This window comes from Sitodiplosis mosellana, unplaced genomic scaffold (assembly GCF_009176505.1).
Source record: "Sitodiplosis mosellana isolate CC-2019 unplaced genomic scaffold, AAFC_SMos_1.0 Smas_scaffold_6226, whole genome shotgun sequence".
Classification (NCBI taxonomy): Eukaryota; Metazoa; Arthropoda; class Insecta; order Diptera; family Cecidomyiidae; genus Sitodiplosis; species Sitodiplosis mosellana.
The window spans coordinates 11529414-11543291 of NW_022601467.1; the positions used below are offsets into that span (position 1 = coordinate 11529414).

At 34.8% G+C, this 13878-nt stretch overlaps 1 protein-coding gene across 4 annotated transcripts; it reads right to left on the reverse strand.

The window, feature by feature from the left end:
- Positions 1-1067: 1067 nt before the first annotated feature.
- On the reverse strand, positions 1068-13617 carry LOC129577968 (elongation of very long chain fatty acids protein AAEL008004). 4 transcript variants are annotated; one of them, XM_055465892.1, is made up of 9 exons: positions 10461-10599; positions 8720-8917; positions 7785-8397; positions 4871-5061; positions 4175-4255; positions 2493-2655; positions 2257-2290; positions 1984-2086; positions 1068-1303 (listed from the first exon to the last, which is right to left on the reverse strand). In XM_055465892.1, exons 3-9 carry the CDS (start codon positions 7894-7896, stop codon positions 1127-1129), a joined length of 861 nt encoding a protein of 286 aa, XP_055321867.1. In that variant the 5' UTR covers positions 7897-8397; positions 8720-8917; positions 10461-10599; the 3' UTR covers positions 1068-1126. The 4 variants fall into 4 exon arrangements, with proteins under 4 accessions (XP_055321867.1, XP_055321865.1, XP_055321863.1 ...); XM_055465890.1 differs by lacking the exon at positions 10461-10599 and adding an exon at positions 13533-13617 and having other exon boundaries at positions 7785-8917; XM_055465888.1 differs by having other exon boundaries at positions 7785-8917.
- Positions 13618-13878: the final 261 nt, after the last annotated feature.

The following is a 13878-nucleotide window of genomic DNA, read 5'->3' on the forward strand; positions in this document are numbered from 1 at the left end:
TGTAGACTTAAGACTGACTTTATTTAAATTAGCGCACATACGTATTGCGCTTGCGCTTAGCGTATGACGCGAGCGGCTATTGCATTATGCCGCCACACTAAGTCAGTTGTTTGACAAGAAATCACGTAGAAAACAAATCGCATGTATCAAAGTCGAATTAAGTAAAGAGAAAAACAAATAAAACGTACGTAGAAGAAACAACGCCGACGAATTTGCAAAAAATTCACATTAGTAATTTGGGCTGTTTGTGCGGAGCGATATGCGATGAACTGTGTGTTTGTGTAAATGCGTACGTAAATGTAACAGACGTACTTTTAGCCCCATAGAGTCAACCGCGCCGACAATTACAACAATAATATCACGTACATCGCCACGGCACCGACCGCACGACGTACTTATAGACATTGATTAAATGCATTTAAATCCCGTGAACTCTTTTATTTTCGCTGTCAAGTTCAAAACCTTTTTAATAAGTCATTTCGATTGACTTTTACTTCTTCTTATTCATTTTCACCGATGGAATACAAAAGCGGAAAGAAAATAAACGATAGCAAAGGAGAAAAAAAACAAATCACAATCGCGCAACCACGTTCGTCACAACAGTACTTATACGACAGTTAATTGCATTGCATTTGTATAGCCTTTGAGAGTGAATGGATACCGGACAGTTATATGATAAGTGCTATTATCATATGATACTATACAGAGATATATATATATATATATCACTTACGGTGTGTCTTGTATTTTTCGGCATCATTGGTCGTTTGTGTTATTGAACGAAAAACAAAATGCCTCATAATTCATTCCGTTTACCTAGTATGATCATGAATTTCAAGCATTGCATCATATCTACTATATAAACAAACATACGTTGGACCTTTGTTTACTTGTTTGCTAACGTTTTTTTTTCTTCTCTCTTCTCTCGGTTTCAAAGCCAGTTTAGCCATTTGCAATAACGCTTTTATCTACTATGCATTAAAACTAACACCATAAATAAAACTACATTGTAATGGTTTTTTTTTCTCGTCTCTTTTTTTCACGTAGAATAAAAGTTTTATTTATTAAATTTTTTTTTTTATAATTATAAATATCATAAATCAAATTACATTATAATCATAAATGTTCAGTCAATCTTTTTTTCTAGCGTCGATTGTTTTTTATATGTTTGAATATAAAAGTTCATAAATAGCACGAAGAATATGGAAGCGTTCAGTAAGAGTAATGCCGATACGAATGACGGGAAACCGCAGTCAGTGCACAAAGCCCGAATTGTATGTGCGATGCACAAGATGAACTGAGCCTAAATGACAGAAACGAAAAAGTCAGTAAAAAGAGAGAATAAAATGAGAAACACCCAGAAAAAAAAACTTAAAGCATTAATCTTCAGCATGGTAATAGTTTTGACCAAGTCACACACAATTGAATATAGCTTTAAGTTGGTTTGATCGCTTAAAAATTGAATAAAATATCTACATATAAAGCGAAGGGAACATTGCGATATTTGTGAATGACCCAATAAATCAAGTATTTATTCATCACAAGATGAAACTTATTGTTGCTCGTGCTTCATGCAGAACGAAGTTCAATTTTTTTTTTTTCAAAAAGTGGAAATCCAATTACGATGTACATAATATAGTAACTCTATATGATCAAACTAGCGAATTGAAGAAAAACAAACAGAGAGAGAGAGAGAGAGGGAGAGACGGACATAATTTCTGGCCAATTTGCACAGCATACTGAGGCTTGGAGCTAATCACATAATTCGAATAATAGCTTGGCAACAGCAAGTGGATGTTGGAGAACGCGCTCGTGTTAATGAGGTTCGTCGTTTCAATTTTTCATACATTTTTCTATGAAAAAATTCAAGTCTTCTGTTTCATTGAGCTTCACATTTTTAGCGCTCACACTTAATTCGTTCCGTACTCGGTATAGATACTACATTTAGCCTTAAATATGATCAAAACACATGAAAATACTTACGATTTGAATTTCTGTAAGGTACCGCTTCCACCAGAGGAATCTCTGGAACTGCGGACCCATTGCTGATAGCATATAATAGCTGTACATACAGATGTGAACGAAGCTATTGTAAACGATAAAAAAATGAGAAAAATATAAAAAATGTAAGATAAAAACAATGAAAAAAACATATTCATCAGACACTTTGAAACGATTTTGACAGACGTCTATGAAAGTGGTCGATTTAAATAATAATAAAAACTAAAATCAAATCAATAAAATGCTTGAACTTACTTATTCAAAATGTTCGGGAATGTTGCATTTCCACCTGTAAAATGTCAAAAAGAAAAAACGCCCGTCAAAAGAGTGACTTTCGATTAATACCAGTTCTTCTATGCCATAAAATGAATTTGTTGCTGTTTTGCTGTTTTTTTTTCTACTTTTTATTTTCAATTTTATGTAAGAAATTTCAAGTCAGTGAACATAACTTAAAACAAAAAGTGGTTAATATTGACCGATTAATACGTTACCTGACAAAAATTTGACTAAGATCCATGCTTCAAGTGGGGTCAATGAGTGATGGTACAAATGTAACCAGGTCATCTGCGACTTCTTCTTTTTCAGTACAAAGAAAATTGTGTCCGCGAATTCGGTCAATTTTGACAAATAATACACATAGCACAAGTTTAACATCTAGAATACAAACACACGGGACCGGAGAATAGGAGACACAGAGATGAAAAGAAAAATAAAGAAAAAAACCACATAAATAAATAGAAAAAAAGTGTGTACGGGGCGTGAAACGAAAGTCAAACAATTACATAATCCATTTAAAATACACAATGATCTTTCAGTGTAATGTAGAATGTGTAATAAACATACACATCATTAGATCATAATTCATAGAAAAGTTCGGTCGACGGCATAAAATGAGTCAGATCGTCATCGTTTTGACAAGGTAGACGCACAAGCAAGCAAGCAAGTAAGTAAGCAAACATATTCTTTGTGCGATAAATCATGCCATCAAAAATGATTGCAGTGCAAATTCACACATTGAGTGAGCGACAAGATTGAAGGTACAACTGTTGTATACATACAAAGTCAAGCTATCGAGTTCACCAGAAACCAAAAACCATGGTAATTTTCTCATGCACGTTTCAATTTTTAGATGAAATTAAAAAGGAAAAAAAAACACGTACAAGCCTATTTGCAATGAATTGAACGCCACTTTGCTATAATTGCGAAAAAAAGAATGAATCCATCATCAAGCATTAACAACGATTGAATGCATGCACTATAACGGAACGATCAACTACATCGATCTATCTAGCATTGCATGCATGTTGTGTGTTGGCTGCTGGTAAAGTATTCAGTTCACGGTGACTCTGTCAGTGAAAGCAAATGTGTACGTATATACACGATCGGCTGTTCGTAGAGTTCGGTTAATTCTTGTTATTTACTCGTGCACACGAGCTCTTCGCAGCCACTTTTTTACCACTCAAACGTTCGTTTCAGAAAGGAAATAGACCCACATACATACGTATGTATTACATATGCGGCAGCAGCAGAAAAAAATGAACGACCTCCAAATTCCGTGTAATTGCTGTGTTGCTGTTAAGCTTAGATTCTAAGCTCCTTCGAATCGTTATATAATTCATGTTTACATTTTTGCGTGCGATAATATTTACTTTCTGCACAGCATATATGTATTTGCGAAGCGGTAAAAAAATGGACGGCAAATAAAATATTTAGCGTATGATGAATTTGTACTTGGATTTCAATTATTTTTTTTCTATCAATCAATCGTGACTATTCTTTTGCATTGAGTAAAGAATCTTTTGAATTTGCACATTTGATACCGATTTGATGGCAGTTCGTTTTGTTAGGAGGCAAATAATAGATTTTTCGGCTGGTTTTTCCAGAGCAAAAGAATCATTTTGAAGTGTCACCTCATTGTAAACATTTTTTTTTGTTCGGAAGCATTTGTAATCATGATGAGTTGATGTTTTTTTTCTCATGAGAATATATATACTTGGCGGCTATCGTTTTAATTACGTCATCTTGTGTATTATACAAAAGAGGGAAAAATATCGGGACATCGTGAAAATGAAATGTGAATTCGTTATGAGTGAATATTCATACACGGAATCATGCAAATTTAAACGAGAAAAAAAACGGTAAAACGTCTACGGCATAACAAAAATTCACTTACCCTTCGAGACTGATATGAATCACTATAATCCACGGGTTGACAGCTCAAACTGTAATCTCTCCACCAGCCAGCCGCTAGATGCTGTTTAAAAAAAAGCAAAACAAGCGAAGAAGAAGAAACAAACAGACATAAATTGAAAGTTAGTTTAATTGCGTGAAACATACGGTCGTTCCAGTCGCGTGGATGTCAACGTCATTTGATCGGCAATTCGTCCACAATAAAAGTTCACAAACAACAACAACAAAATGGTTTTAAAAATGAAAATGGAACTTAAAAAAGAGAAGGAAAGAAAAACGTAGAACAGCTTTATGGCTCAAGAGCAACGTTCATTGCTCACTTGGGTCATATATTCTTCAGGGTCGTCGACAAGTGTATCTTCTATTATGGTTTTGATATTTCCGATAGAATTAACAATCCATAATAGACGGAGATAATGATATTGGGATTGGGACTTAGGATTTGAATCAGAAAAAAAATAATAATAATAAGAAAAGAAATAGTGAATAAAAACGAAACAACGTGCGTAACCATCGCCAGTTATGATTTCAATGAAATTGATGGAAATGAGAGGGAAGTGAAGAGGAAATAGTGGGTTGATTTGTGAAGAGATCAAGACGAACAACATCAACATCAACATCAACAACAGCAAAAGTGAACGACAAGTGGTTGGTCGTGTTAGCTCTAGAGCACACTTACCTCGTAGAACATGTATGCACTTAAAGCTACTTGGAATGCATTATAGAATATAATAAGATTTTTAATATCCATTGGTTTTCTATCTCGCATATAAATGGGGCCGATGATCAAAACCCATGCTAAATATGTGGCGCACATTCCAAGGGTTGGCAGTGGATTGTTCATGAACATATAATTTTTCGCTCTTGGATCTGCAATCATAAAATAATGGGGAAGAGATGAGAAAGAAAACAAAATTGAAATGGAATGAAGAAAGACGACGACGACGACGACAACAACAACAAAAAACCAGATTTTATTTTCAATACCAAATACAAGGTGTATTACGTGATAAGTTTTAAACTTGAACTGTTTGCCATTTTCTCGATTCGCATCATAACATGATCGCGGCGACACAAAAATCACATTGCATATATATGCATAATGCGATCGCTGGCTGATTGGCCAGCTCTCCCATAACTATCAAGAGAATGCATTTGACCTTTCATGTATTTTTTTTTTTGGTGCAATTGTGTGTCTTTTTTTTATTGCGAGATATTTGCCGCATTTGTTTTTTTTCTCTCTCTAAAAATACTATCAGTTACAATGACACCGTCGATAACCAGAAGATTATGAATTTGAAGTACACAAAGGTAATTAAAATAGAACACCTCTCTGTTAATTTCTCATAAATAAAACAATTGAATGACTGAATCATATGTTCATTGTATTGCTATCTTATTGTTTCTCGTGTCTTGTACGCTGCGCACTATGTACATTATTGCTACTGCTACTGTTGCCGCTGTTGTGGCTGTCACATGCATGTACACAGACAACATTACCTTTGTCTGATAATAATATTCGAGTTTCTTGTTCATTCGTCTTTTACACACTCATTCAACTTGTAATTTGCTACACATATTTTGTGATGTCGTTGTTATACTTGTTGAACTTGGTACTTCATTTTGGTTGAAGCGTTTTTGCCCAAAATTAAAAAAAAAAAATTTAAAGTAGCGACAAAACAGAAACTCAACATCATTTTTTGGGCTTACGTATTTTATTTAATTAGTGTGACCATGAACGACTGTCACACAGAGCAATGCAAGAACGTATCCATAATCAGAGACGACAATTCTTTTGCTTCGCATTAGTCTTAATATTATAATTGATACAATGAGCGGACAAAACAAACGGAGAAACATAGACACAGCCATGAGAGTGCTGAGTGCGCGGTAGCGCAGCAGCAGCAGCAGCAACAAGAGACAATAACAGTGACAGCAACTAAGAAATAATAATCTACATAAATTAATAAAAAGCCCAAACGCATGGCATTTAACTGGTGTGATGAATTAAAAATAAACTCATGGATTTTAACCATATAGATTGGTCTTTCTATTATGTGGTCGGTTTATGGTAGCGCTGTTTGGTAGTTAATTTGTCAGTAATAGCACACAGTAGCATAAAAACAAATCGTGCGCTAAACATAATCGCGCACATTGGCACAGTAATTGAGCGAGGAGAATGCACGAAGAATGGTATTGTCTTTGTATCTACATGTGCGCGCGTACAGATAGACAATGGAATACACACGGCAGACAGAGAAAAAACAAAATCTTGAAAATAACGATGACACCGAATCAAATTTCAATGTTTCTGAGCACAAATTTGTTGTTGTTTTTTTTTTCTTCATCAATGTACCGCGCAGTGATCGCGCGCGCTTCTTTGTTTTGTTGAAATGGCAATGACTCAAAAATCATTATAATCATCGTATAATCATATGGTTTTGCTTACAAGTACTGATACTGAAAAAATTAAACGTTTTGATTGAAACCAAAAGAATGCTCAATTTCGTCGCGGGATGTTTTCGTCTAGAAAAATTAAAAATCATGGAAAAAGACTAAAAAAACGCACACACAAACACAGCAATAAAAAAATAAAACAACGAACACAATCGCAAAATGTATTCGCATTTACGTAAATTATTGTTGAATCTCGATAGCAGAAAAAAGCTCGATGTTTTTCTTTTTCTTGTTGTGCTGGTGTTTTGTCGATTTTACATGGCGCACAGCTACAATGAGCAGCAAAATAAAATGCCGTCTATAAATTTTATTTAATTTTACCATCATATTAATAACACTGAAAGCTTTATGCGTTCGTTCTTGTTGTGAGCTGTTGTGTGTAAATGCATGAATCGCGAATAATGATCGGTACGTACACGCAGTAGAGAGAAGAAAAAACAACGAAGAAAAAAAAAAATTACTCATAAATAACATACGTTTAATAAAAAAAAATCAAGAATCTGTGCAACCGAGCATATAAAATTTGCGCCAATGCTTTTCTATTAGTAGAATTTCAGTTCTTATGCTCTTTTTTTTTGCTTAACGAACTTTTCAGACAAAAATATGACTTGATAGCAATTACAATTAAATAACCGTTGCCGATTTTGGTGTATACTTATTTGTGTGCATTTTCGAATTGTTCTTCTGCCAAATGGAATGTTTTTTTTTTTGTTCATACATATATAACTAAGCACGGGCGAGGGCGCGTACTTGTGTGTTGTGCAACGGAAAAAAACAACAATAACCTCGATATAAACGAATTATATATATATATATATGATCATAGACCTCAAGTTTGATTGCGCTTGATTCAAAGCTGATAATTTTTAATACCAATTTTAGATGTTAAATGAACAAAATTCCAATAAATTGTAAATAAATGCACAGTGCACTTGTCCAAAAGTACATCGTCGTTAGTGCAATTTTATTGCATCGTCGTGAAAATGGCAAACAATCCGTTTGTTCGTACGAGCCATCGTGCACGTACGATCAATTCAAGCGACCAATAAGAATTCGATCGCAAGAATAAAAGAGAACAAGAGAGAAAGAGTGGATAGGGAGAATGAGATAGAAATGCGATCATAAATTGATATTACCTGCAACATCGTCTTCGACCATCGTCCAATACCGTTGAACCAATCCGGTTAGGTTGTTGGGATTGTGTGAGTAAAACTCATCCATGGCAATTTTCACGAATCCGGACGCCATTTGAATGCTTTTTGTATGGTAGAAATATCCTTATTGCAACTAGTAATCGATGTGAATTGTAAAATTAATTCGTTTGTCTTCTTTTTTTCTTCCCAAAGACACACACAATTTACCGCGTATTCAAACACTATTTTCGTTTTTTTTGTTTCTTTGTTTGTTTCTTGAACCAAACCCGAACGTTCACAAATGGTTTCCGTATTCTAGCCGAACTTGATTTGTAAGTGAATTGCGTTGAACTTTTTGGCACATAAAAAAAAACTTTTGATTTATCCTTTTGATTTTACTTTGTTTTTTTTTTTTTTTTTTTGATTTTTATCGCTTATATTGTTTACAAGACCGATTTTTTTTTACATAAAATGAATTTCAACTCGTGTAATTCGCAATAAATTATGTTGTAAATAATTGTGCACATTATTTTCCAACCGTTTCTTTAGTTGGATTCTGATGCACTGAACTGTTTTGCGTTGTCAACCAGCAAGTACTGTTTCATATTGAATCAATCTAAACAGAATTAGGATTGAATCGGTTGTATAGCAAACACTCAAAGTGGAAACGAAAAATAATATTAAAAAAAAACAACAACAATTCTAAACAATGCTACCGAACACCGGAAAACAAAAAGCTGCTGAAAAATAAGTATATAATTCTACGACAGTGTTTATCAGATGCACTGAGCACATGACACAATATCTTTGTCACAATTAAATTCTTTTTCTTTCTATCGGTTGGAAAATCCGTATCGTTCAATGTGATAGAAAACAATTCAATTGATATAAGACGCGCGCGCGATTAAAAAACAAATAATAATAACAACAAATGTTACGGCTGTGTGTGTCACAGTATGCGTTGAATGAGTCTGTCAGCTTCAACGTATGTTCAGTTAATGACGATGCTACACACTCTCGGAATCACTTTTCAGGAAAATCCACGAACGAAGCACTCCAATCGACTTCAGTGTTGTGTGTTGTGCTGTTATTGTTGTTAGTTCTGCTCAATTTTGCTCGCTGCGTTAAACTCGTTTCTGCAAGATTCAAGAAAAGAACATACACACAAAATGATATAAAGAAAATAATATTTATTACACGAATATACTTTTATGGAGAGGAGAATAGAAGCTAGAACGACAAATTGATGAGTATGTCACTGCTCCTCTCTCTCTCTCTCTCTCTCTCTCTCTATCTCTCTCTCTCTATCTATCGCTACCTACATATATAATTAGACTAAAGTAAGGTTTAATGTGAAGATGTGTTTTAAAGTCTGTAATGAGTCGCATTACAAGTCTCTATTTGTAAAAATAGGAAACTTATGAGAATGTTTTTGCATTTTAACACACAAATATAATAGATATGTATACCGCAAATTTTTCTTCTCTTTATGGCGGTTATTTTTTTTTTCTAATTGAAACGAAGTGAATTTTTCGTCAATTTTTTCGCCTATTTTCGACGTGGTTGGAAGTGTATGATTCTTTTCTAGAAACGACAAGTGCAAAATAGTCGCACCAGTACTGCACTAGCATGTTTATTTTTTTTTTTTTGAACTGATTCGAAAGAAGGCAAATTAAATACTAATGAAGAAAATATAAATAAAGTACTTTACGCCAAATTTCAGCTGTATACTTGTTTTCACCATTAATACCAACCACGGTATAACCACTTTTCGCAATTTTTTTTCTGTTCATCGACGCGTTTTTTTTTGTATATATATAAAATACACACATATATATTTTTTCCAAAAAGAAACAATTTTTTTTTCGTTGCTGTTGTTGCCTTTGCGTGTAGTGAACTTATCACAGATTTGTGTGTTTTTTTTTTCAATGCACACAGCAACGGAACACACCGTCAACGGTTCAGTTTTTAAACATGAATGTGGTATGGTATGATATGTATCTTAACACAAAACCATTCGGTTAAAGTGCGGTGGCCTTGAAGAGCAAAAAACGCATGAACATACACAACGACACCTAAAAAAACCCGAAATGATACTATGCTGTGCCAATATGTACAACACGGGGGCCAGACACAAGCACACCGATTGAAACTCTTCGAATCGAAGCCAAATATGCAGTCATTTTCTTTAATTTTATTTATTGGCTATTATTACTGTTATTCTTATACAATTTAAATCATTTTCTTCTTGTATGACGAAAAAAAAATATATAGAAACGAAACTTCTTGAACATAACAACTAGAATCGGATGGTAGTTTGGGAGGGAAAATGACGCAAAGAAGAAAAAATAAACGGAATTGAAAATGAAAGAAAAAAGATCATGGAAACAAATAAAAATCCGTATGAATGAGTGGATTCGGTTACGTGTAGAACGTATAGCAAAAGGTTGAGATTACAGCAACCGCTTGACATTCTTATTTGCTCAGATTTCACCGTAGTAACAACAAATGCTGCCGTATGTTAACGACGAACGACAAACAAACTATGAATATGAAGCGACAAATGCAACGCAGTTCGTTTAATTGATGCACTTAACGATATCTGGGATTTGATGAGCCTTTAAACTGTAAGTATTTATTGGATGATTTAAAAATAATAATGATGTCACCGTTACGCACGTTTTGATCTCCAATTGAAAAAACTTTGTTGATAGTTCAGATTCAAAGTGACTATTTAAAATGTTTCTCCTTCTGCGGAATATATATATGGTTAGATAAGATGAGTTTTCGCAATGCCTATTGACTATTGACTATTGTCACTAGATCTGTGCGCTACGATCGACAGATTTTCAACAAGTGATGTCGAGCAGATGGAATGAGGAAAAAAACGGTCGATAATCCGAATCAAAAATGAAACAATCGCACACGGTCCCTCACTCTACCTCTCTATCCATTGGCTCTTTCATCAACACTATCATCCGCGACATTTATTGACTTTTTTATAGATTGATTTTCTTGTTTTTGTGTGAGCGGTGGAGTATTCAAGCGCTCGCACGCACACACACACTTGACCAGAAGCAACAAAAGCGCGTCGATCGCGGGCAAAACCGATACGATTAGCAATTCAAATTCAAGATTAATATCAAATCGTTGACTTTGGTGATTTCCTTACTTCTTTTTGATGTCACACAAAATTGCTAATTGTTACGTCGGTATTTCGGTTGAATGTTCCAATCGATATTTGAGCACTTCACACGCTTGCAGAATGTAATAAAATTTACAACATCGATTCCAAATAACACATCGTCTAGTGGACGGCCGTTACCGCACTCTCATTTGTGAAATATCCATAATTTTCATTATTTTCTCTTTTTTCCCCCTTGCATGACTGATTTGCGTATTTTTCGCGCATTTTTTGGCTTATATATTCAGCGAACATGCTCCAAATGCATGTAATCTTTTTTTTCGGCGGAATAAATGCTTAAAATCATATGTGAATTGATGATTGGCGACAAGAATCATATCCGATCATAAAGTGTAAACAATGTGACACAGGTGTGACTACCGAATGCAAATGTACGCAATGCAATGACAACAAATTCGTCAACACTTTTATAATTGTTGACTAATTCAATTGTCGACGGATGATTGTGAACGCATTCGTGCCGAATGGGGATATAAAAGTAGGCAAGGAATGCAAATTTCTAATAATTTCCATATTTGAATGCTGCTTAGTGAATCGAACGATGCGAAAACGTGACTCAATCCAAAATCAATCACACACATACATAATCTTCCGATGTGAAAACAACATGATAAACTTTTGATGGGCATTAATTATTATTTCCTATAAGCTTGACTCAATCGGGGAAAATTGAAGTTTGAGTAAGCACATTTTAATTGCGTTTTTGTTGATTCCGTTTGATTCGAATCGAAAACCTATCGCAATTTACAATTTTTTTTGATTTTACATCGTTTTTTTTTCGCCTCCTCAAAACACGATCGACACACCATGCATGTACAGTTAATGAGATCAAGTGTATTCAATGTGCTTATGTGATGCAATTTGGCTGGTGGATTCTTCCAATAGTTTTCGACTTGTTCATGTGAATGTCATCGGCATTTAACCCTGTTAGATTGGGATGCACTTTGCGATTGAAATGGTATACGGCATAGCCCCATCCACCGATGTGCCACGTAAAGAATCGCATTAGAATGCATTGAAATTGGCTTCGATCGAAACGCGATTGCGCCACAAATATTTACTGCCGCAAAAGTGACCCACTTGCCATTTTGCTATGACTAAGGTTTAAAAAGAACAGTCTCGATTAAACAAGCGCTTAACAAATAGACCAATGTACTTGACTCGTTAAACACAAGACTATTTATTTAAATGCAATATTCTGCGGTATTTGGACTATCGTTTACGAAGCGAGTTTCTTTTTTTGATGTGTGGCGGTTTTTTTTCGCATTTTCTTTGCTGCAAATGTGTGTGAGTAAGTGCGCGTCAACGTAAACGGCGCGCGCAGGTAAAGAAAATGCATTGGCCACACGAAAGAGCAGAAAATGAAAAAAAAAATTGATTTTTGACGAGGAAAAAATGATGAATATGGAAAAAAATAATCACACAAGCCATTGAACAAAAATGTGTAAATTATTGAAAATACCGTAATAATGAATTGATACACTCGGAGGAAGGAAAGTAGGTCATGGCTATCAATCGAAATCGAGAGTATATTAGCAGCAGATATATTTTTTTTCGCTTGTTCGTTCGGCCGGTCGGTCGGTCGGTCGGTCGTTCATTCGTTCATTCGTTCATTCATTTTCATTTTCGGTGTATGTACCGATGAATGTTAACTAATAATGCGATTCCATACTATGTATATAAAATCACAAGAAAAATCAAGTGCCAAAGCAACCAACACACATACACAAACAGCATAAGTGTGCAGCCACAGGTTTGCTGCACTTCGTTATGCAGCCGATACTGGTTTTAATTTGCGCTTCGCTGTTTCGCTCTCTCTCTCTCTTGTCTTCTTTTGCTTCTTGCATTTTTTCTGTGTGTATTTCCTTTACGTGTTTTTCATGTGTCTTGACCAAAGTGTACGTTTGTGCGCTTGCACACCATTTACACATCGCCAATTGGAAATACGTTTAGTTATACTAAACTATCACTGAACCGATAATTATATAATTTAAACCGAAAATGCAATAAAGTAACAACTGAACTTCTCATTCCTTCATCAAATTCATTTCGTTTCCCGTTTTTTTCTTTCGAAATATTTTTTACTTTGACTCTCGACGATGACTTTCAAACCCAGAAGAAAAAAAAACCAAACAAAACAAAGGAAAAACATTATGAAATTGCAATTGAAATTAAGCAGCTTTTTGCAGTTGTTCGGTTCTCAGCCAATTTTAGGCCAAATACAAAAAAGGAAGGAATCAAACATTGATTGGCAATTAAATGTAGCTAAAACCATAGAATAAATCGTCAATTAATCACACTATTATTATTGTTGCTGCGGTTCGGCATCTCCGATTTCAATTATTTCCTCATTTCGTATTGATTTTCCTCATATTTCTTTTAATGTATTAGATTTTCGTCTCCATTCTCAACTGGTCCCAAAAGTTGGAATAAAGAGAGCGAAAGAATACGCTTATAAACAATCAAACAAATAACATCACCAAATTAGTCACCTTATGTTAGATGGTTAGAATATTTAGAAGAAAAAGATTGCAAAATATGCTTACAGAATATGTGCAAACTAACACACGATGTTACACTATCAAGACCGAAAAACCAACTCATAACTCAAAATGTGTTGCTGAAAATATTTTAAGCATCAAACGTCCGAAATCGACCAAGAAAAGTGATGCACAAGTATACATACACATACATAATATATACGTGCCAATGGTACACACATGCGTCGCCGCCGCCACCGAATCAAGTCAGGCTCAGTCATGCGAGATGCTATCATTACGCGCTCAACGCGTATGTGCGACCACGCTAAGCGGTTAAAGCCAAAATGAAAAAGCTAGACTGGTTGTCCTTGCTTACAATGGAACCAAAAATGCGAGAGTGTTTGTTGTCATA